We start from the raw sequence: 24,967 nt of genomic DNA on the forward strand, positions 1-24,967 counted from the left end.
GTAGCAAAATTACAGTTATGAAGTAGCAACGAAAATCATTTTATGGTTGGGGTTCACCACAACATGAGGAACTGTATTGAAGGGTCACGGCGTTAGGAAGGTTGAGAACCACTGCTTTAAGGGTATTTCCTGCAAGTTTAACATACTATTTAAGGGAGGCTGGATGATGTTCTCAGCTAAAATTCCATTACTAAGACAGAAAGGAAGACCAAGTAATGGGACAACTGCTATCGAGGAGCAATCTACCGTCCTTGATGTGGATCTTAATGGGACAATTTGAAAATTACTCTGTCAGAAGCTATTTCACGTTGTAAAAATTTCACAAATTTTATAAGACATACTCATTTGCTACTGAGCAGAACATACTCCAAAAGCACCCACTGAAAGAGAAATGTGACAAGGCGAGGCAGGGCTAGCGCAGTAGACATCTCTGGAGGGTCCCCGTGAAAGAGCTTTGGCACTAGCCTCTTGCTCTGCTTCTCTGAAAGATATTACAACCCATAAATTGCAAAGATCTAGGATTTTCAAAAAATAGGACCGTCATTTATTTAAAAAAAATTATTAGTAATATAAATGTAGAATATAAATGTCTTAACACAATAACTAAGAAAATGCCAGGAAGGCTACATTAACCAGTATGATGAAAATGTGTCAAACGGTCTATAAAACCAGTGTATGATGCCCCATGATCGCATTAATGTACACAGCTATGATTTAATAAAAAAAAATTATTACACAATGCTTTAAAAAAAAGAAACAAGAATACAGCACAGATTTTTATTTCAATATAAAAAATGCAATAATTATGTTCAATTATTATGTTACTAAATATTTAAGGTTTATAGAGTGTCTTATTGCCTCAATGTTTCAAACAATTCAAAGTGACAAAAAGTATGTAACATGTTCTCTCATTGAGTTGCCTGATCCATTATGGTAACTAACATTTTCACAGGCATAGGCCGTTTGACTTAATCCTTCTAGAAACCATATGAGTTATGTAGTATCCATATTCTACCCAAAATAAAACGGGTTCAGGGAGAATGAAGTCCCTTGCCAAGATCACATAGGTCTTAAGTAGGAGAGTTGAAGATCCTATCAAGGCGGTCTGCCTCTGAAGAATTATGTCTCCTAGAACAAAACCCCCAGTCTAGACATAGTCCCTAGTGGCTGCCCTGGAATGTGTAAAGGCCATTAAGTCCACACATCCTTCTTATAACCAGTGAAAGAAAGAGTGAGACTGGGGCAGCGCCTGTGGCTGAGTTGGTAAGGTGCCTTACCTACAAAAAAAAAAAAAAAAAAAAATTAAAAAAAAAAAAGAAAGAGTGAGACGTGGCTCCAATTGTGGGACTGTCCCTTTCCCTCTTCTGACTTATTTTTTTTCCACTATGGATAAGTACTCTACATCCCCCAGCTCTTAGCATATTCTGGTCACAAATGGGCACTTTCCATCCCCTGATTCTTGGCATATTGTGGTACAAAATTAATTTAATCAGAAAGCTCTGGCAAAATATAAAAATTCTCATAAGGAGTCTATCCCTATTCTTGTACACACTATTAATCTATAGCAAAAGAAAGTGAATTCAAGTCATGAACTAAAATGGTATCTGAAAACAAACTATTGAGTCTAGAACCATCAATTGATGGTCTATTAAATGTGATAACTTTTTTATTTTCAATTTCAGATCAATAAAGTCTCAGGATGCTTATGCTGTTCAGTAATATATTTTCGGCTGGCTACATAGTGAGAAAATATGTCATTTATGTCATTTGTTAAGTCTTCCCAGAATAGTTGCTCAAAAATCTTTAATTTCAGATTTTTTTTTTTTTTTTTTGAGACAGAGCCTCAAGCTATTGCCCTGGATAGAGTGCTGTGGCATCACAGCTCACAGCAACCTCCAACTCCTGGGCTTAAGCAATTCTCTTGCCTCAGCCTCCCAAGTAGCTGGGACTAAGGCGTCCACCACAATGCCCAGCTAATTTTTTGGTTTCAGTTGTCTTTGTTGTTTGGCAGGCTCAGGCCGGATTCAAATCCGCCAGCTGTGGTGTATGTGGCTGGCTCCTTAGCCACTTGAGCTACAGGTGCTGAGCCTAATTTCTGATTCTTTCTGTGTAAGTTCTGTAAGAATCAAGTGATTTTGAAATGACGAATGGTCAAATTAATTATAAATTTTGTATGAAAATATGATGTTCTTCAAAGCCATTCCATCAGCACTCTTAGCATGATATGATTTGTAGCAAATATCTTTACATTTAACAAAGTTCCTCAGTTTTATTTACACCTTGAAATAACATGAGACTTTACCATTCAGCATTGTAAAACCGTTAGCTGGTGCTGCCCTTTCCTGGTTTGCAGGGGTACCACAAATCACAGCTCATGGTTAGCTGTCAAAGCTGTGAAGATCTCCACTTGGAATGCATCATGCCAAATAATGTGCATTTGTGAAGGTCAACGAGGCAGCCCGCTGAAATCACTCTTCTTTACCCGGAGGCTGTGCCCTATTTATTATGTGTTGCCATTTCCCAAATGAAATCAGGTTCACCAGAATTTCCCGTTTGTTCTTTCAGTATCATCTTACATATATCTAAGTGCTCAGTGTGTCCTTATGGCAAATAAAACTCACGTGGTCAGCAAGTAGATATTTTCACTAGTTTCCACATACATCTGAAACATATGAAACAGACTTAAGAGGTCAGAGGGAGGCAAACATCACAAAGATGACAAATACGTAGTGGGCCCCACATCAAATGCATGCCGTAAAACCATTGCAAAATTGTCTGTGCTCTCAAAACTTAGTTTTTAAGAGCATCATCAGGGGCGGCGCCTGTGGCTCAGTCGGTAAGGCGCTGGCCCCATATACCGAGGATGGCGGGTTCAAACCCGGCCCCGGCTGAACTGCAACCAAAAAATAGCTGGGCATTGTGGCGGGCGCCTGTAGTCCCAGCTACTCGGGAGGCTGAGGCAAGAGAATCGCTTAAGCCCAGGAGTTGGAGGTTGCTGTGAGCTGTGTGATGCCACTGCACTCTACGGAGGGCCATAAAGTGAGACTGTCTCTACAAAAAAAAAAAAAGAAAAAGAGCATCATCAGTAGGTTTTTTAAAATAATAAATGGATAAATCTTATTTTTATCACAATGCTGCCTTGCAGAAGCTCTACAGCCACTTTTATTGTCTGCTTATTCTAAAGTGTGAATATGCTGTTCCCTCCGGGACACATATGCAAAGGATGTTTAGTATTTCCCATGACACCACATTCAACAAGTGTGGTAAAAACTGGACTGTAGGATGACTGAGCCTTTCCATTTGACCTTCACCATGATGTTTATGCTTCCAGGCTCCATGGTCCTCTAGCACAGCATAGCCAGCACCAAACTGCACCACTTTCTCTTCCTCAAGCATGCTTGTAAAGATGCACAACTAAACCGGGAATCCCAACCAAATTTCCCTGCTTTGAATTTAGTACCTTAATGTGGAACAAAAGACAGAGACATAATTTGTAGAGTTTGTAAACATGTGGTTATGTGACACTCTGAGAAAACGAGATTTTTCTTTCTTTTTTTTGCTAAAAAAAAAGATTTCATGTGCAGCTCATTCCTTTCCCACAGGTGCTCGAAATCATCAACTGAGATCTTGAATGAAACTGCCTTTCCCCTGAACGCTTTTCCCTCTATATTTATATCTATTGCCAAGTTTTTGTAAAAAAAAGTCATTTAATCACATCATCTTCTTTCTTAAGAATTCAAGGAAAAGTTGTGTATATAGTCTTATTAAAAAGAACATAGAAAGCATTATGTATATACTTAAGTTATGAAAGAATTATAAAATATAAATTAATTTATATATTTTTTCTTATAGTTGTTTACTAATAAGTTCAGAGAAAAATAAGTGGTACATGGACATTATGATATGCATTTTAAATCTTATTCCAGATGTCACTTTTTTTTCTGCCCCTTTTTGGGTGTCATATTTTAGATACCCTTGTAAGTGGTCTAAAATTCTTTCTGGAATATTGTAGTGGCACAAATTTAAAAACTGAAAACGAGTTTAAAAAAAAAAAACCACAGAAGCAAATTCTCCATATAAAATCTATGATATTAATAAAAAATATATAATAATGTTAGCTAATGTCAAATGTGAAAAGCTTACTGTTCTCCATGCTATATGTAATATATATAAAATATATGTGTGTGTATATTTACAAAAGCTCTAAATTGCTTTATAGAGGGCTACATGAAAGAGTATAAAAACAGCATACATATGGTTAAGCCTCAGAGTTGCATGAACATAAATTGACAAAGTGATTAGCTTTCAGACTTTAAAAACACATTTCTAAATCTCTGTACACAGTGGGCACTTCCAACATGGTAAGGAGGCATAGGACTCTTGCACTATTTGTTCTCTCTGCCTGGAACATTCTCCCTCTACACATCTGTAGGACTGGTACTATTTGCTCCTTAAACATTTGCTGGGTCACCTTCTCTATGAGGTCTGTCCTGACCACTTTATTTACAGTGCAAGCTGCCCTCCACATATTTCTCCAAATCCTTCACATTCTGTTCTATCTTTTCTTGTTTACATATTTTCTTTTTCAAATGTAACAGTTACTTGTTAACTGTGTTTATCGTTTCTATCTTTTGTCCTCCAACTAGAATGAGAGGCTTATGTGTCCATTCTTCATTTTGTTCATCATTGAATCTCAAACTCCTAAAACAATGCTCATATAATGCATTCAATAAACATTTGGTAGAGACCAGGGTGATGGGCTCACACATGTAATCCTAGCACTTTGGGAGGCCAAGGTGGGAGGATAGCTAGAAATCAAGAGCCAGAGATATAGACTGAGCAAGAGCAAGACTTAGCCTCTATAAAAACCAGACAAATTAGCCAGGCATGGTTGCATGCATCAATAGTCCTAGCTACTCAAGAGCCTGAAGCAGGAGGATCAATTGTAGCCTAGGAGTTTGAGGTTGTGGTGAGCTATATGCCACTGCATTCTTACCTGGGTGACGAAGTGAAACTCTGTCTCAAAAATACAATGTTTTCATTGAACAAAGGAACATTGAATATTTTTGAATAAAAATTTGAACATTTGAATAAAAATCTAAGAGCTTTTTAAGACTGTTTACATATCTACCATAAATGAATTGTTTGAAGTTACTTTTATTCTTATGTTGAAACCTCACTCACCATTGTCTCAGCTATCCATATATTTTTCTGTTTTATTTCAACAACTACCATGTTAGCATAAATCATTCTCCCCAGTTTCATACAATACACTGTAGCCTTCTGATGGCTCTCTGTGCTTTTAGAAATGTGTTTTTACTTTGATGCATTATGAATATTATTTCCAGGTAAGACTGTAAAAAACACCACATTATTCATGGGTTTTCCCTGCTCAGAACTCTAATTGTTCCATATTATCTTCTGGATAAATTTTAGACTCTTCACTGGAGAATTCAAGAAGCATTGACCTTTCAGCTTCTCCAATTTTCCAAACATATGTACACTATTCTTTAACTTGACCCCTGAATTCCATCAACTCGGCTGCTCCCCCCTTTGCCCTGGTGCAGTCTCCTTCCCGCTGAGATTCCCCATTACTTACCTATCAAACCAAATGGTCTAGCTCAGTGTCCCACCAGCTTCAGTGGAACACTCCTTGCTCTTTGAAGTCAGTTGTATTCATTTTTAGCCAGTTGGAAACATTTGTATTTCAGAGTTTTTAATCTTAAACTATACGATATTGTTATAAAATACTCAGGGAAAATTTAAGTGCCTTAAGCATAGAAATTATAGTTTATACTTCTTAATGTATTTTCCAGAGTACTCAGTACAATGTTACAAGCATAATAGATTATAGTCAAAAATGTTCTTTTATTAAATAAACAAATAAGGGCCAAGGAAGGGGAAGGGAGAGGAGAGGTTAGGGTGGAGGGAGGGTAATGGGTGGGGCCACACCTACGGTGCATCTTAGAATGGGTACAGGCAAAACTTACTAAAGGCAGAATACAAATGTCTACATACAATAACTAAGAAAATGCCATGAAGGCTACGTTGAACAGTTTGATGAGAATATTTCAGATTGTATATGAAACCAGCACATTGTACCCGTTGATTGCACTAATGTACACAGCTATGATTTAACAATAAAAAAAAGAAAGAAAGAAAATAAAAAGAAAACGAACATCACAATTTATGCTAACATAGTAATAAGGGAAGGTTCAATATTATAGAAAGTAAAAATTGCCAATATAAAAGCAATTTGTTGATTGCTTTGATAATTAATTTTGATTATTAATTTATTTTTATCAAATGTTACATTTATTCTTCCCAGCGATTCTGTAAGATACTCAGCATAGTTCCATTATTCTCATTTTGCAGCTAAGGAAAACATAGAGGCTCAGAAAGATTGAGCTGGTTACCCAAGGCCATGCAACTGTCTAACAATGTATCAAAGACTTCAGCTCTAGTCTTTAGAGATTTTCCAACACATCATACTACATTTCACAATAACTTTACTTGAATACACAGAAAATGTATACAAATATTAATATTTAATACATATGTGCATGCTTACAGGTAGTTTAATTGGTAAGTTTTTAATGTAAAATATTTGAAAGTTCTGACTTTTGTGGAAATCTGATAGTAATGATTTGCAAGAATGTTTTGCATAGACACATCAGCTAGCACTGGTGAGGACAGTCCAACAATCACTGACTGACTTGGAAAAAACTCAACTAGAACAAAATGTTCAAAAGCTTTTAAAACTTCATAACTGGATCTTATGGTAGTTTTCAGAGAACTGGTGTTTACCAGTTGTATAATACTCTTCTGGAGTGATTATGACAGTGTATAGCTAATACATATGTTCCAGAAATTGGGCCTCAGTGAGCATGATTACTAATAACTGTATTATATGACAAACACTTGATTTTTCCTGTCTTAGAAATAAGACTTCAAAGCCCTTACTTTCATTCTGTCTAATAATTCAGGGAATCAAATATACATCCTGCTTGATTCTAATATGAAGAAATTTACACACAATTTTCAGAAATCGGATAGCCCATTCTATTATCCGAAAACAGGAAGGATAGATTTGTTTTCATCTTAGCTTTCATTTAAATTAATCTCACCCACAAAGTAAGATTCCTGTGTATCTCAAAACTTTCATAATGACCTGTGCACCTCTCTTCCTTTGTTGCAAACTCAGTCTTCTAACCAGTGGGGAAAGGCATAGTTTCAGGATAGTGAGGAAAGAGGTGATTTCCTAAGTAACATTTTATGTACACACACACACAGACAGGCCAGGTTTATAAATACAGAAGGAAGTAAGAGTATATGGGGAGGTGGGAAGGGCAAATAAAAAATAGACACCAATATATGTATCTCCTGATCCTTTTTTTCTCATCACCAATATATGTATCTCCTGATCCTTTTTTTTTGTAGAGATAATTGCAAAAAAATCTTTTTTTCTTTATTTCAAATTAATATGAGGGTACAAATTTTTAGATTATATAGTTCTCACTTCCAAGGCAAAGTTCAGTTGTAAAAGAGCCCCTCGCCCAGGGAGCGTGTCATACACCTCACAATGTGCACCATAGGTGAGATCCCACCACATGTCCTCCATCCTTCTGCCAATCATCCTTTCCCTTACCCCTCCCCTCTCCTTGCCCCTGTACTAGACTATATTCGTGTTTCCCTGTTCCTGTGAGCAGGTAATTGTTTACATATTGGTTTCATATTAGTATTGACTATGTTGGATATTTATTTTTCCATTCTTGTGATACTTTACTAAGAAGCGTGAGTTTCAGCTCCATCCAGGTAAATGTAAAAGATGTAAAGTCTTCATCTTTTACATCTCCTGATCTTATGGTTATAAGTGATCTAAAACCTTGATTAAACATGCCTCAAAAAGGTAAAAAAAGAAATCTGAATTCCACTTTGACTTAGAAATGTAGTTGATTTCTGCAATCATCTCTTTATTGCTATTTCCTTCTATTATGCATAATTTCTGATTTTGTTTAATTCTTAACGTTTTCTATATTGTATTTTTTTCATTCTTGTTGACAAATAGTTTTTCTCTAACAGGAGTTGGAATAAAACTTAGGTTAGCAAAAATGCAAACCAGGGTAGAATGAGTGTAGATCGGTTCTTTATGTCTAAGGCTTAATTGATATCTATAATTACAAGTTGCTCAATTCTCCGTTATTCATGTGTGGCTTATCCCTGGTTAAATGCTTGAACCTTGGGTTTCTCGGTCACCAGTCTGCTCTGCAGGCATTCCCATGCTTAGTGCATACTCAGAGAAATCCAGGTAACTTTAATACCAATTTAAGCACAAAACCTCATTAGGAAGGTATATCATCTGCCAAAAGAGGAAACAGAATGTATTCCAAAAGCAAATATAGACATTTTAAAATTTATTTGCTGTTTTAGATCATTTTCTTCTCCTACATGTAACACAGATTACTATGAACAAAATGCAAAGTACTGGATCCTATTAGGTTGAAATGTATGAAATTGCCATTTTTGTAGGTCAGTGATGAGAAATTCTTGGCATGTTCATATGCCACATGCCAATAATAATATAGGATACTTTCTTTTTCTTGACTTTTCTCCTATGGCCCTCAATTCTTGTTATAGGTTTCCAGCCTTAAAATGTTAGTAAGTGTTCACCACTATGACCATCTGTATGGTACTGTGAGCTGTAGTCATAATAAACTGCTGGGAAGTGTCAAAATATCCCTACTGTATTAGGCCTCTTGAGTTTCTTCCCCCCATTCCTAGTCTTTGGTTCTTTGCTGCTGAATGAACACCTACTCATCTTTTGAATTGTAGCTCATATATCATTAATCTACTCAGCTTTCCCCAAGATCCCCAAGACATGCCCTTTTCCTTTTGGGTTCACCTGTTCCCTGCAGGTTTCCATCTCAGTCCACATAGCAGTATTACACTGTTTGTTTACGAGTGTGTTTTCTCCACTAGACAGTAAGTTACAGGAGGGACTACCTTGTTCATCTTGTATTTCTAATGCCCCTAGCACATAGGAGATATCACATTCATATCTGAGGAAGAGGAAAAAAGGAAGGGAGAGGGAAATAAATAATTTTTATGAGATAACATCAATCTCACAGTTGTGTTATTTTCTATAGGATTTCAAATTTTGAAGAACTGGCAATCGGGAATTTGTAATACCTCTGATTTCATTCCTCTCCCTTACAAATCAAAGCAGGATTTAAGAGAATTAGTCATTTTCTGTAGGAGAGGGATCCTCCTTGCCAGAGGAGATGGCAGCCTACTGGGAAGAAAAGGTCACTTGGCAGGAATCCGTCTTGCTCACTAGAAGCTTATACCTACTGCTTCCACTCAGCACAGAAGCTCAGGGATGCAGCAACAGAGATGCAAAAACCAGCAGTAAAGGCAACCTCAAACTAAACTCAGAAGCAGAAGGTCAAGAAAAGCAGAAAGATACATTTGGATAGAGTACACCCCAAACCAAATGGCACCCTGTGATCTTAGATTTATCCTCTGTGTTTGCTATTTTTCCTGCCTTGGAACACTCTGCCCCATATTTATATGACAGTACAAAAACTTCCCTCAGAGGCAACTAAACCAAAGAGGCCACCCTCCATTGCAGTGGAGGTCAGGGGCCTGATAGAGAGCTCTGTGCACATTTACCTCATCGTGGACTTGACCTGTACACCTACCTTTCCCTTAATCTATCCCTAATATAATACTAAAAATGCACATTCCAGTCAGTTGTTCAACTCTTTCTAACATAAGTATGAGCACCTTGACTTGTGAGCTTTGCATTTTCTCCAGGACCAAGGAGAGTTCCCAGCAGGAACCCTGTGTTCCATGGATATTTGTTAAATTGAAGAGAACTGTTGGAAAGAAATCCATGGAAAGGTATCTCCAAGGTAGGCAAGGGGTGTTACTCAATCTTCCTCCATATATTTTCCCTCTGATTTTGAAAAGGCTGTTGATTGTGTTGTTGTAGAGAAATGGAAATTAGGAAAATTATACTTGAGGAAATCTACATAGCTACTGGTTTTCGAGACTGAACTTTTTAAGACAGCATGCTAGATTAAGTGTGGGGTTTCCTCTTTTAAGAAATAAGTTGATGATCATATTAGTATTGAGGATGTTGTATATTTTTACCCATTTTTGAGATATTTTATTAAGAAGAATGTGTTTCTCAGGTGGAAGCTACTGAGTTTGTTCAGACCACATTGTCCAAACCTGCTCGTGGGATGTCTTTAACAGCCATAGAAAAAAAGATAAACTTTTAAGCAGATATTGACTATGTGTTCTGATTCTCGAAGAAAACAAAATGGATCATAGAAGCTCAGGGTGTCATGATTTTGACAGATTCACTGGTTGAATATTTAGTGTCACCTACTCTGAAAGCATAAAAATTAAAAAATGATTTCTGATTTCTTATGGATGAGAGGAGATAAAAAAAAAAAACTAAGAAAACCATATTCTTTACCAAACATGTCTAGGGCCTTAACGTTGGAAAAGAAAAGACATGAAATATTCGACTGAAATTAGTCATCTTTTACGTTAGCAAGCTTCTCTTTTTAAAAAAAATGGCACATTTTAATAGTTTTTTTTAAAATGTCATTTTAACCAAGCAGTTAATTTTATTATTTCCAAGCTATATTACACAGTGCCACATATAAAAAGCACCAGAGCACCGTAAGTCATATTCCTAGTCACTCACTGATGGTTAATGACTTAGGCCATTTGCTGCTTTTTGTGTTTGTGTCAGTAAACCCAGCAAGTGTGTGTATTTTCTCATATTAATTGACATGTCCTTTGGTCTGCATCAACCTTGAGAGGAAGTAAATGCAACTGTGATAGACCTATGTTGGGCATAGTCGGTTATTTGGATAGTTTGGACTTGTAAATTTAAAGCTTCAAGGGAAGTATCCTTGTGCGCAGCAACAGAAGGAAAATGCTGGTATCATCTAGTGACAGAGCCCAGACCAGATGCTTGGGGCTTGCTACAAGTTTAAATGTCAAGATATTTAAGCATTAAAAAGCCTGTCCGTTAAGGAACTTCAAAACCTGTCAAAACTATACTATTAACGGTTTGGTAATAAAACATGTCCCCAAGCACAAAGTGAGGCAAGAAAGAACTAAAGGTTTTACAACTATGAGGAAGTATGCTTCTATTGGGACACAAGCAGCAGTTATAAAAAGCATCTATCTTTGGTCAAATAGAATTGTCCCCTTGTCGTGGGGTGTTTCTGTCTTCCCACCAAATTCATAAGTTGAAATCTTACCCATCACTGTGATGGTGTTGAGAGATGGGGCATTTGGGAGCTGACTAGATACTGAGGGTGGAATATTTACTGACCAGATTAGTGTCATTATCACAGGAACCCCAGAGAGCTTCCTACCCTTCCTTCTGCCATGTGAGAACGCAGAGAGAACGCAGTGACCCCATGCAAGGTCCTCATCAGAACCTGACCACGTTGGTCTTTTATTCTCAGATTTCCAGACTCCAATACCATAAGAAATAAATTTCTGGTGGTTATATGCCACCCAGTCTATGATACTTGGTTCAAGTAGCACAAACTGCCCCCAAATACCTCTGATTTGAATATCACACATCTAAGACTTAATTTAATATGGTCAGAGTTAGTTACTACTAACAAGGAGGCTATAACTAAATCCCAAGAATGGGCAAAAAGTTTCACATATGCCCTGAACATTTATCTTATACCTACTTGATGTCAAGTACTTAACTGTTTTTTGTAAAAAGACACATGTCTTTTTGGACCAGATATATTGCAAATATGCCATCACTACCAGTTTGGCATATTGAAGTTACAAGTATTTGAACAACCCTGCCAACTCTCTAAAGAGAAGTTTTCGGGTAGCTAAGAACCTAAGAAAATAAACAACAGTCAGAGACTTAACAAGATTGCAAATGGAGATCTAAATTGAATAAGAAATGCGTAGAAACCAGCCACAGATCTGGAGCCAGAGAACTGAAAAAAACAAACCATTCTTCTCCAAAAGACGAGAGAGAAAAAAAGTGGAGTTGAAAGGTTACATAAAAACAGAAAAATCATTCCTTCCAAAGAAAGTTAAATATATATTTAACTTCTCCACTCAGAGAAGGCAATGATAAGGAAAAGTAAGTATGCCCTACATTGTTTTTCTTAGTGTCCATAAATTATCCAAAGTAAATAGCTGATCGGTGTATATTACATAAACAAATACCCAAATGCATATTGAGAAAAGCTGGTTTAATACACATATGTTAATTTGAGAAAGTATATCAGATCCATCTAAAGTGCTGTTTTGGAGAAAAAGTCCTTTCCATCCCATCCCCACTAGAGGAGGGAACAAGATCTGGACTGGAAGAAGTTTTAATGTTGGAAAGTCTCTGATGATTCTGATTTACCCCTTAGAGTTTAGATCCACGTGTTTAGATAGTGATGTACTGAGCTTGTGAAATCTTAAATTTGACACGTTTGAAAGAAAAACTCCCTGTTGGAAGACTCTGCCACTCTTGCAGTGGGAGATGGCACCTGACTGAAGAGGGTCCCCTTCTGCACAGCAGACTTGTTTGGGACCTCTGTCTGCCTCAGAGTCCAGTGACGCCTGGGAATAAAGAAAGATGCAGGTGGGGGAGCCAGGGATATCAGTTCCAAGATTTTGACAGACGAAGCATTACCCCAGACTGGGAGCCAACATCACACATGTCTTGGTATATTCCTGAAGGGAATTTCCTAATTTCTTAATCTCTGCATAGATTTCTCCCCCAAATCTACCCCACAAAGCTCAGAGAAAGCTGAGAATGAAAGCTCAGGAAGGTGTTCTCAGCTTGAGAGAACAGAGCAGGAGGGTGAGGAAAGGCTGAGAGTCATTCCTATTTCAGGGTCCAGGCCAGGGGGCCAAGAAGTGAGAAGCCCACCCTGGGTACTGTTTCTCGGGTCCCAACGCCAAAGGCTCCCATAGAAGGGGCTGGGCTATAAGCGCGTGGAGGGAGGGTTAAGCCATGACAACATCTGCCTAGGGCGGGGATGGGTGCAGGTGGGGACTGGGCTTAGGGTGGGGACTGGGTGCAGGTGGGGACTGGGCATAGGGTGGGGACTGCGTGCATATTTCAAATCTGAAGTAAGGCCACAGAGAGAGGGAAGAGCCAGGAATGGCCACTGTTTAAGAATCCCTCCTAAGGGTGGCGCCTGTGGCTCAAAGGGATAGGGCACCAGCCCCATGTACTGGAGGTGGCAGGTTCAAACCTGGCCCTGGCCAAAAAAACTGCAAACAACAACAACAATAATAATAAAATAAATAAATAAAATAAATCTCTCTTAGGGGATTCCCCCCAGCAGGTGACTTCTTTTTACAATGTCAGCGCTGAAGGACAAAGGTGGAAAGGAGGAAAGCATTGAAATCCTAGATCCCTGCCCTGAGGGAATCAAAGAGGGAGGACTGACTGTTGGGTCTCAGGTGTTGAAGGGGAAGCCTGGGGTGCCATATTCCCTCAGGGCCAAGGGGAGCTCAAGGCCACACCCTTCCCCCCGGGCACCCTTCAGCCAGCACCACTCCAAGATTTACAGAGAAATGACCCAGCCTCCCCCCCACCCGCCTTCGCTGGGGGCACAGAGCGCTCAGGGGTTCCCGACTGCCAATTCCTCACCCTCTGCTTTGCGTTGACCAAATTTGAGTCAGGCTTGTCTCCTCCCACAGACACCTGAACTTCAGCTTGCCCCAAATCTGGGCAGGGACTAAACTGGGGAACAGCGAGCCCGGCTGCTTATCCCCAAGTCCCGGACCACAGAGACACATTTCTTGTCAAATCAGAGGAATGGGGGGTGGGGGAGGGAGGGTCGTGTGCGGGGATTACTCGCCCTCATCCGCCCCACTCTCCCCTGCTTTCTTTTCTATATCATAAAACAAAAACACGCTGATTCCTGTTTGCTTTTGAGATTGTTTGCAGATTTCTGAGAACAGACCGTTCTCTTTCTAGTGATGCTCGCTACCTACCTTATGCAAGTCCGGATTAGTTTTTATTAGACATTGGCGTGTAGAGCCGCGTTGGTGGGGCCCTAGGGCATTTTTCTTTCTCTTGGGGAAACCTCCACTTTCTAAAGGTGAATGAATTTCTGAAAGAGGAGCATTGCCCCGGGCAAACTAATTGCTGCCTGAAAAGCACCGTAGTGATCACTTCCAGGGGCGAGGGGTGTGTTTGGGAAGCTTTGGGGAGTGGACAGCTCCGAGTGGGTGGGCTGCGGGGGGGCAGAAGTGGGAGGTGCGGGAGGCGTTACTCGAAACCGCGCTTCCGCGGGCGAGCGGGAGTGGGGGGCAGGGGGAGGGTGGGCTGGAAGCCTCTTCGCCCCGAGGTCTGAACAGGGAGCGGCGGCGGCCGGAGCAGCAGTGGCAGCGGCAGCGGCACCGAGAGGGAGCGGGACGGAGTTAGGACCGCTCGGAGCGCCCAGGTCTGGAGGTAGCGTAAGGTTTGCAATCCTTCCACTTGCTGGCAGTTGCAGAAGATCTGCTTTTAAGTGAATCGTACGTGCCACCCCTCCGAGGGCTGCGGCTTCCACGGGCTCGCTGATTTGCTTCCTCTTAGCAAGCCCTCGCGCTCACTCTTTAATCCGCGCTCGCCCTAAGTTTGCCGAGAGCTTGCTGCCCACTCGGAGCAGGGTCCCGGCCAGGCGCTGCGGGCGGGGGCGGGGAGCCAGGGAACCGCAATCCAGAAGCATCGGGGGCCATGTATATTTCATCAAACGGACTTTGGGTACGTCGCGGCTCGCAGGCTTCCGCGCTCTGGGCGGTGACATTTCTGACTTGAGTGGAGGAATGCTCGCAGGAAGCCCAGGCGTCGAAACTGGAACTAGAGGATCTTCTTGGCGCCAATGCTAATTGTCCTGATTTATGCCCCTTCTGACTAAGCTCAACGTCTTCATCTGAAATAAAATGAAAGCGGTGCCAAGCGGGATAGAACCGCCTGGCCGCTGGTTCTGATCCCCAAGAATCAGAAAATCGTCCTGCGGCTTAAAAGAAAGAAAGAAAGAAACAGAAAAAGAAAAAAGAAAAACAGAGAGAAAGAGAGAAAAAGAAAAAAAAAGAAGTAGAAAAAAAAAGAAAACAATCCCTCAGTAAAAGTTTAAGGCGAGGGAAGTGGCAGAGCAGTGGCGCGGGGAGGCGCGGAGGACAGCCAGCGAGCAGGGCACTGGGCTGGCCGGACTGGGAAGGCTGCGATTTCATTATTAACATCAGTATATTTTTGGAGGGAGAGGCACCTTTCTCATCCTCTCCTCCTCTCCGCCCACCCCTGCTCCCTCCCCCTCGTCTACCTGTCAAAGTCACTGATCTTTTGCATTTCGGAAGAGAACGTCAACGGGAAGGAATTCCCCTCTCGGTGCCGGCTCGGAGAGGGGGCGACGCGCGCGAGGCTCCCCCGGGGGCCGAGGCGAAGGTAATTAAGCGGCAGGGAGTGGCGTGGGGCGCGGGGTTCTGGGTCCGCAGGGTCCCCTCCCTCAGTCGGCAGGCGGCGGGCGGGACCCCCGGGCTGCGGCGGTGGCGGCTCTCGGGTCCACACCCCCACCCTCCCGCTCCGCCCGCGCCCGGGAGGAGGCTCCGCGGGAGCCGCCGCCGCCAGCCCGTGCGCCGCCCGCGGGCTCCGCTGCTGCGGCCGCCGCCCGAGGCGGACCAGGCTGTGCAGCGCCACCGCCCCGCGCCCGGGCCGACCGGCCACAGGGTAAGTGCAGCCGGCTTCCCTCTCCTCCAGCGCCCCGCGGCCCCGGTCCTTGACCCTCTCCCCCGGGCGTCCTCGTTCCCTCCGGGACCCCCCAGTGCAATCCACAGGCGGGAGGGAAGGCTCTGGGTGGCGAGGAAGTTTGTAAAGCGCCCCGAGGAGGCAGCGCGCGGAGCCTGTGCGCGCACACAACCCGCACACACTCACCCACGCGCGAGTCTCGGAGGGGGCGCGGGGCGCCCCGAGCGGGCTGCGGGGTCGGTGCCTCCACCCGGCCGCGCTCCCCTGGCTCACCCGGACCACACACCACGCTTAGGACGCTTAGCGTTTTATTTCCTTCTGCCAAGTCCCTTTGCTTTAGGGGAGACAGGGGGACACTAGCCCCGTTGCCGGCCCTGTAGAGCAAGTAGCCACACCGAGAGCTTTGTAGTCATCTTCTTTTAATCTCCTTTATTGGTGTGGGATTGAAGCATTGCTATCCCGTGCTGTGCAGCTGGGGAGAAAGGAACATTGCAAGAGGGCAGGACTTGGTGTAGGAATGCTGCTTGGTATATTTCCTCAGATTCTTTACTGGCATCACATTAATCGGTTAATGGATTCGACTAGAGACATTAAATTGCTCTCCTGTATGGGTCTGTGGATATCTATATATGATACAAATAATTCTGAATATTATTGGGCCTAAAATAACCAATTAAGTGATTCATACAAGGGAAAACTTAAATATAAAAAGAAACTGCGCCCTCTGCTGTTTATTTCAGTAACCTCACCCGGGGACCATTTTTTCCAGAAATCCATTTAAGAGTAGGTTGTCATCTCATAGGGCAAGGAAGAAAAATTCCTAGCGGGGATTTTAAAGCAACTTTATTTGGAAGAGTCGTAGGTTGGGTTCCTATCGTTGCATCGGGTATAGATTTCCAGCGAGTCAGGGGTCTCTCCATTCCTCTTCCATTCTCCTCCTCACACAGGAAATAATAGAGCCACTCCTTAACAAAATTGTTGATCTTTGGAATGGAAAATTCTGAGTAAGATTCAGAATTCCTCTAAACATATGGTGAATCTGGCAGTAGATTTTCTCTAGAAATAAGACCCTGTTTTATGACTGAAAATGCTAAAAGTTTTTTTATCTTATAGAAATGAAAAAAAAAAAAACCCAGAAAGAACTCTCCTCAAAATCATGTGTTCAAATATGGTTAGTGGTTATGCTTGTTGGAAAGTTTTTCAAAAATTCCCTTTTGGGGGAGGGGAAGTTTGGCCCTTGAAGAGCATCTTGAACCTGTGAGAGAATTAGCAGCCCCACATTTCCTTAAGTATTTTGAACTGTGTCCCTTTGAATGCCTTACTCATCGCCCTTTCTCTTTGGCAAAGAAAAAGCAGCACCATAGCTGTCCAAGATTCTTTTTGAAGATAAGCAACTTTCAGTTTTTCATTAAGATGAAATTTGGATCTCTGCATGTGGATCAGCATGCCAAGGAAAAAAATGCATCAAGTATTTCACACGTTACGTTGTTCTAGCTTACATAGGAAAGGGAAATCTTTACTTTTATTTTCTGGATGCCATGAAATGAGATATATATACCACTGAAGACCAACAGGAGGGTATTCAGGATTCTATATATTGGGCTATTAACTTGATGATATTTCTTATTGTGAAACTTAAGAGGAACAGTCTTAAAAATTTTGTCAGGAAACACTTTATTTGGACATAATGCTGTTTTCCTATTAAGTTTTTTCTTTTGTCAGCTGTCATTGGGCATGTGTGCTAAAATGATTCAGGTTAGCTTTTTTAAGAAGCGACTAATGTATTTTGCGGTTTTCTTTTGTATATCTCCAGTTGGTGCTAATACCTGTCTTTGCTTCTATTATTATTCTGAAAAACATCAGGAAATATGTTAAAAAGGTTAAGCCATTACACATTTAGTTGATAGACTTATTAAGTGCTATAAAAATTTGGAGAGAGTTTTAGAGTTACAGAAGCACTGGGTCTCTTAGAAATAAATACAATTTTATTCAACTTAGAAAATCAATTATGTATTATCATTGAAAAAACGTGGATGAATTATGCTGTTTAACAGACGGGGTTATATTAGTCAGTGAGGTCTTAGTAAGAGATTTAGCATACCTTTAAAAATAATTTTATTTTCAGAATCCAAAGTTTTGTTTCAAAACTTCAAGTGGGTGTAGGTTTCTCATTTGTGTATTTGAGACGTTGGATTTCTGAACTTCTCTGTATGAGAATGAAATATTTGTTGCTCACATGACAATTAAACACCAGATTTTTTTCAGGCTTAGCTGATTTTGAAATAATCGTATGTTTTATTCCATCCCCAGACATTCTATAAAATGTGTCATCTAGTGTCCCCAATCAGTCTTCTCTCAGTGAAAACAGAGATATTTCAAATAGTAAGCTGTGTTCTTTGGTTTTATTAAAAATCTCATGATAGACCATTGCTCATAATTTCCAATCAAGTATGAATAAGCTATGCCAATGATGTTGCAGTGCATGGTAAATCTCGTATATTCCAGAGACAGTTAACAAAAGGATGGAAGCATATGTTTCTCATTAAGATGACTAGAAAATGCTTTCTTCACAACAAACAAGTCCAAAAAGGATTGAATACATGATAAAACATATTAGGTAATAAATTTCATTATGACTATGTTAGAAGCTGCTGCTTCTGATAGGTTAAGGAATATATATGTATTTATCTCTTTATATATTTTACTCAATGGTATATGATGAGAGTCAATTTTCCTTTTGTCATTTCCCATTCAGAAACATACATATTTATAAAATTATTCATGTCTAGTAGGAATGAGTCACTAGCTGTCTATTTCAGGTACCCCTTGAAGAGGGGAATATTTATGAAACAAAGAGCCCTCCCACCATTCCCACCTCCTAGTGAGATTATATAATAAATGGATGTTCAAAGGAGCCAACTAGATTAGATTTACTGGCAGTAGTTTCCTTTCAGTTGATGAAATTGGCAATTGTTTTTGGAATATAATTGTCTATAATTTTAATTATTATTCCTTCCGTGTAATATTTTGGAAAGTTTTTTTTTCTTTCCAGAGGAGAGAAAGGGCCTGTGAAATGCCTTCTGCAAAGTTAATCCAAAGTGGTGAAGAGAATTAGCTACAGAATCCTGGACAATGTATGCGTTCTATGTATGCAAAGCCATTTTATAGCTCGTTTGAATCCTAATCAATAATACCTATCAACTTGAGGGCCATGACATAATTTTATCTTTTTCATTGGCTCCACAAATTTATTTACCAGAGGTCTATAGAGTACTCGCAGCATATTAACAGGTATTTTTATCCAGGAGACATTCTCGGTACTTAAGTTCCAGGCACAGGTGATGCCATTATTCGACTACAGGGAGTTTCCAAGGTTTGCATAGTAAAGAACTAGCACGGGGGCTGCCCAGAGCTGGTCTGCAGCTGCTGTTATTTAGGTGACAAAGACAGACCCCTAAGGCAAATTCAAAGGCCACATTACTTGGCAATTAGTTCAGTTACCGGCTGGAAGGGATACACGTTTCGTATATTAACTCCCCAAATATGTCATTGAATGTCCATCTCAGAACCGGTTTGCCTAGCTATTTGCTGTGGTGACCTAGCTTTTAAGAAGCTACTGATAATTTTAACCCGGTCGAAAGCTTAGCCAGATGGGAACCAGTGCCGTATTAGGTAATGGAGGTTAAGGTGTCAATAACATTCTCTTTTTTCATTGTTTTACTTTGTTTGAAAACTCTACCATTATGCTTTCATAGCAAATTCCTGGTTTTCACAGAGTCTTCTCTTCCATTGTGTGTCATGGATTCAATGTCTTACTAATTTGAAGTTTAGAGGATTTTCTTGGAAGTGTATGCGGCACTGGCGAGGAAGGAGACCCTGAAATGAAGGATACCTAGTGACAGTACAAACATAAAAAGGAGAATGAAATCAAATAATTATGTTAAAGAGCAACTCAGTGTCCCCTGCTCCTGATCTTTTTCTGTGTCAATGGGAGCTCATTACATGTAAATTCTGCAGACTAACTGAGCCATGCTGTATTAGTGCTTGCCAAAGCTTGACATTTTTAATACATTAATAATATGTCTGTAATGTAATGGAAAACTATTAATCACAACTGGTTATGTGCCAGAAATTTAAGCTATAATTGGCTGCTTCTTGTCAAGAATGTCTGTTGCACAGTTCTGCAACTGCCTCATATTCAAATATCTTGTAGTCCTCTGCACTTTTCCTTGTCAGTTCTCTGCATTCGATCAATGGTGTGGTCCATAATTCTGTGTAATGACCATCATTATAATTCTGGTATACTTCAATGAGAATTCATTATAATGGGGTTGCTGTTGTGTCAGGAGATGGTAACAGATTCACACACACTCCTTTGCCATCCAAATTTTTCATGTGCAAATACATGGGGTGTCCGGAAAGTTCATGCACAATTTAAAATTAGTGTGCCGGTTTCAATTGCACACAAACTTTATGGACACCCTGTCTAGTCACCGTTTGTTTTGTGATTACTGTAGGGCAAAATGTGAGTGAGGACGGGTTACTTAGGAATAAATGGGTAAGGGGACTATCATTTATTGGTAGTTTTTTTATTTCACTTTTTTTATTACAAAAAAAAGTGAAAACTAATCTCAGGAAGCATTCAAATGTGTACTGATCGTTCAAAAATAATATTAAAAATTAACACATAATGCTTACTCAATTCAAACCAAAGCCGTCCTTTCCAGGTCTTCAGAATTATATTGTTTTTGATAAATAAATTGCTTTGTATATGAAACTAAACACTGAAGTTAATATTTTATGATCTAGTAGAATTTACACTGCTACCCTTGTGGTGCCCAACTTCCTCCCTCACCCTGGAAAGCGATCATTTCCTCTTACGATAAAGTAAGAAACACAGTTGAAACGTGCATCTAGGAAACACAGATATGTGTCCTTTTAACTCCTTTTCAGATTATTACCTGTCAAATTGTTGGATGTTTCTGAAAACATCAACTTCAAATTACTGACGACTCTGAAAAAAAAAGCACAGGGCTGTACTAGCCACAGCACGTGCTTCTCCGGGATTTTTTTTTTTTTTTCTAGTTTAGAATTTCAAATTGTGCTTAACACAGTGTAGTCTCTAGGTTGCAAGGAAAAGGCAGATTCAAATCTGCAGTTTATACATGTTTAGACAAACTGCTAATTATTGCTTCATAGGAACTCCAATATTCAACACTTTTCCTAATAGGAAGTATCACCAGTTGCAGCTGTATGATAACATTTTATGAATTGAATATAATGCAAATTGCACTTGCATCCATAAAGCAATTATTATAAATTACTTTGCTATGGAAACACAATTCAACCATCTGTTGGCATTTTGTCGTCCCTGTGGCTTAGTTCATTTTAAGATGGTGTATTATTTAAAGATAATGAATTCCCTTCATAAGATTGTTTGAAGATAGTGAACTTCCATATTTCAACCGTTTAATGTGAATTGCAGGGTCTAGAATGGGATTTTCCAAAACCGTAGCCATTTTTGTCCCTTTTAACTTGTTTACAAAATAGTTAATTGGGGGACTATGAATAGGAATGAACTAATTAAACAAATGGTTTTTAAAAAACACCTAGTTTTAAATATTAGTGTTTGGATAGGGGTCTCTTAAGAGAAAAGTTGCCCAGTGAAACTCACCAGTGACTTGTTACCCATAGTTATGCAGGCTGCGTTATCAGTTAACTAAAAGTACTTCGAAACAATATTTTTTTATTTTCTCTTAGAATTAGTGCCGTATTATTCTGCTTCATGGCCTGTTAACTCACCCTCAGCTATTTTTATACGTGCATTTTAAATTGTGCGTTTTACTACAGAGTTTTTAGTTTTAAAGCAGCGAGAGTATAATCTTCGCCTTTGGGACAAATTCTCTTCTGTTACAGAAAGTTAACAACAAATGCAGATGTAATGGCTATAAAAAGATGTAAGAGAATACAAAATTCTTATGAAAAGAAAATTTGCTCCTTTGGTTTTATTTTTGAGTTTTTTCTTCAGAGAGACAAGTTATTTTGCTCACTAAATGCAACTAAACAAAATTCTCCCAATTCTGCTAATCCGCAGTGATGGACTCCTATAGACAATGCTGGTTTTCACTCAAGCTAACAAAAGCTAAGATACATACTAGGAATTTGGGGATTTTTAGGGTCTCATTGCCAAGAGACAAAAGGGCATACAAGTGGTTGTCATTCCTTTGTCCTGGTTATAAAAGGCTTCCTTTCCCTCATTGTTCTCTTGGAGGATTTTCTAGCACTGCAATGTATGAGAAATGTTTCAATCCAGCTACTTGCGCTCGGTTTTGTTAAGATGGAAATACAATTTTTGAAGTGAAACTCTGTAACTCACCTGAAACACACACATCTATCTTCGTTATGGAAGAGTTAAATCCTTCATATCGGAAATTCTCCCCCACGTGAATGATTTCTGTAGTTTGCTCATTCTAGCAAAGCAGCTGAGTAAAGGTTATCCATATTACACCAATTTGCTTTATATTGCATCAACCCTTCAAAATGTCAACATGTCATACGTTTCGTAATGCATTGATTCTGGGACAATAACTCTTACTCTTATTGTTTCTAAAAGGGTGTTGGTGCCAGAAGAAAAGAATGATTGACGGGAAACAGATACCGGCCGCCGGACACTCACCCGTTTGCTTCAGATGCTGATATCCCAGCGCACCTTAGCACCCCCCATGAGCTGTGCCCAGTGAGGATCACTCAGGGTTACCGGCTGCACGACAGGAGAGCCATCACATTGCTAAGTTATTATCTGCGACTGGACATCTTTTGCAAAATCCAAACTAGACCTGAGTTTATTTCATAGCTATGTTTTAGGACACAGGAAAAGCTGCAAGTTGTTGTTAACGCCTAACACCCAAGCATGTTAGGCTTCCACCAAAGTCCTCAATAAACCTGACCACGCACAATATCCTCACCCTTCATGTTTGGTTTTGGAATCTGCTTTGAAAGCCCATGCTCTGTTTTGTTTTGATATACAGACCTACCTACATATAGACATCATCTATACATATATGCATCTGTAAAATAGAACAACAGACCACAAAGCAAACTGCTTTAGTTTCCTCGAAGATTGTAAAGGATTTAGAGATGTATTTGTCAAGGTTCCTCTCGATTCACGCCCTCTGGGTTACAGTGTCCTCGGTGATGCAGCCCTACCCTCTGGTGTGGGGACATTACGATGTGTGTAAGACTCAGATTTACACAGAAGAAGGGAAAGTTTGGGATTACATGGCCTGTCAGCCAGAATCCACGGACATGACAAAATACCTGAAAGTGAAACTGGATCCTCCGAATATTACCTGTGGAGACCCTCCTGAGACGTTCTGTGCAATGGTGAGGCAACTTTTTGAATAGAATATATCATATAAATCATCTGGTCTAATGGCCTAGGCATACAGATGTGGTGAGTGAGAAGGCTTAATTTATGCCATGAGCTGAATCTGCGGTTGGCAGATTCGTGTTAACTGGCTGGCTTCCTTCTCAGTGGAGGCTCGCACTACCTGGATTAAAGTTTGCTCTCTTGATTGATGCACTGGAACTCACCTTCTGCTTCCCTGCAACCCAAAAGTTCCATGGAGGCAGGTGCAATATATATGTTATAAAGGAAAAAGTCCAGGTGAAGGTTAAAGTTCAGATTGCAGGTTGGGAAAATGATTAAGGCGTATCTGTTATGTTAAGGATAAAATCCGTTGGCAAACCAACTTTAAAAACACCCAGGTTTCCTCACACACATGTGTAAGGCTGGTCCCAAACTCCGTAGTTCAAGGCTAGATTCGATTTCATGGTTTTCTTCATCAGGAAGCTGATGTGATTTGGAAGTTGTAATTAGGAAACCACTGAGAAGAAAAGCAGAGGAGACAGAAACTAAAATCCTGGCAAGAAGCTTTTCAGGAAAAGTCTTGTTTGCCAACTCATGCAGGCCTTTATTTTCAAAGGTCGTGGTTTTCTATGGGTAAAGATGGCCATTGGAGTGCTGGAAATATATTTATAAAAAGTAATGAGCTGGGGCATACAAATTCAGACACTGCCCTTTGTAAAAGGAGACTTACAAAATTCATTGTTCTTGGGGTGTATGTAAATTTTTTTCAGGTAGAAAGTTAAATAATATATGAAAAGGCAACATTGGAGTGACATGAATTGTCACGAAGGGCATAGCTGACAGTGTACTTAGAAAGTATTAGTAAAGCGATTGGTGATTACAATGGTATAAATTCATGTGCTAAGGAATTTGGACAGTGGGTTTATTTGGTTTATGTTTTCTTTTTAGTTATGGGTAGTCTTTATTTGATACAAGAACTGTGATCCCATTTTTATTCATATAACAGAAATCATTGTATAGCAGATATTAATGGTATTCTTACCTGATTTTATTACCTTGAACCTGGCCTGGCATTTTCAGGATAGTGAAACTATTAATCAAAGGAGCATCTGTTCACAGTCCCAAGTGAGTTAAATTAGCATAAGATCATCTTAGACCTAGCACTATTGAGTTTTGTAATAGGAAACAATTTTGAGCAATGAAGAGTGTTTTCACCTAAAAGCTAAGGGCTTGCCATTTTTCAGAAGTGCCTTTGGGGACTGGTTTGAATTATAGTCTAAACCTGATTTTGTGGAGAGTGAGAAAAAGAGCTTGGCTATTAGGTGTCACTATGACTAAAGTGCCCTGAAAGACTAAATATTTCAAAGAGAGGACCCGTCTCTCTGGGAAACAGGTATGTGCTTTGCAAAGATGTTGCATTTTAGAAGCCAGAGACTTCCGGAGAAGGAATTTATTCAAACATATTAGCAAAACTATAATAAATCTTTAAAGGAGAAGAGGCATTTGTTGGCTTTATATAAGGTCTTTAATAGTTTCTAAGAAAAGGTCACATTTAAGATCTCATTGCTAATGTGGGCTGAGATGGCTGTTTGGATGATAGGCTGTGCAATCTTCCACTCCTCACAGCAGAGTCCCGAGGCAACTTTCATGTTAAGAACACTCTAGTTCTATATATTGGTTTATATGACACTTGCAACAATATGCCTCTTCTGGAATGGTTAATAATGTAGAGAACTAAGTAAAATAGCATGCGTCCTCTCTCAGGGTGCCTTTCCTCCGTGTAGTCCCTGGCTGATGTGTTCAGGGTGTGGCGTGTACATACAGCTTCCTTGATCTCAACCTCTGGTCAGAGAATGCTT

The 24,967-nt window shown here is 40.1% G+C and overlaps 1 protein-coding gene across 5 annotated transcripts in view; it reads left to right on the top strand.

Moving 5' to 3' along the window:
* The first annotated feature begins 14,464 nt into the window (after positions 1 to 14,464).
* The window catches only part of NTNG1 (netrin G1), a 351,684-nt gene continuing 341,181 nt past the window's right edge, over positions 14,465 to 24,967 (top strand). For all 5 annotated transcript variants that reach the window (XM_053592302.1, XM_053592299.1, XM_053592300.1 and 2 more), the window contains exons 1-2: positions 14,465 to 15,439; positions 22,353 to 23,122. In XM_053592302.1, coding sequence (XP_053448277.1) covers positions 22,877 to 23,122 — 246 coding nt within the window. In that variant the 5' untranslated portion in view covers positions 14,465 to 15,439; positions 22,353 to 22,876. The remainder of the gene's footprint in view (positions 15,440 to 22,352; positions 23,123 to 24,967) is intronic.

Source organism: Nycticebus coucang, chromosome 5 (genome assembly GCF_027406575.1).
Source record: "Nycticebus coucang isolate mNycCou1 chromosome 5, mNycCou1.pri, whole genome shotgun sequence".
Lineage (NCBI taxonomy): Eukaryota > Metazoa > Chordata > Mammalia > Primates > Lorisidae > Nycticebus > Nycticebus coucang.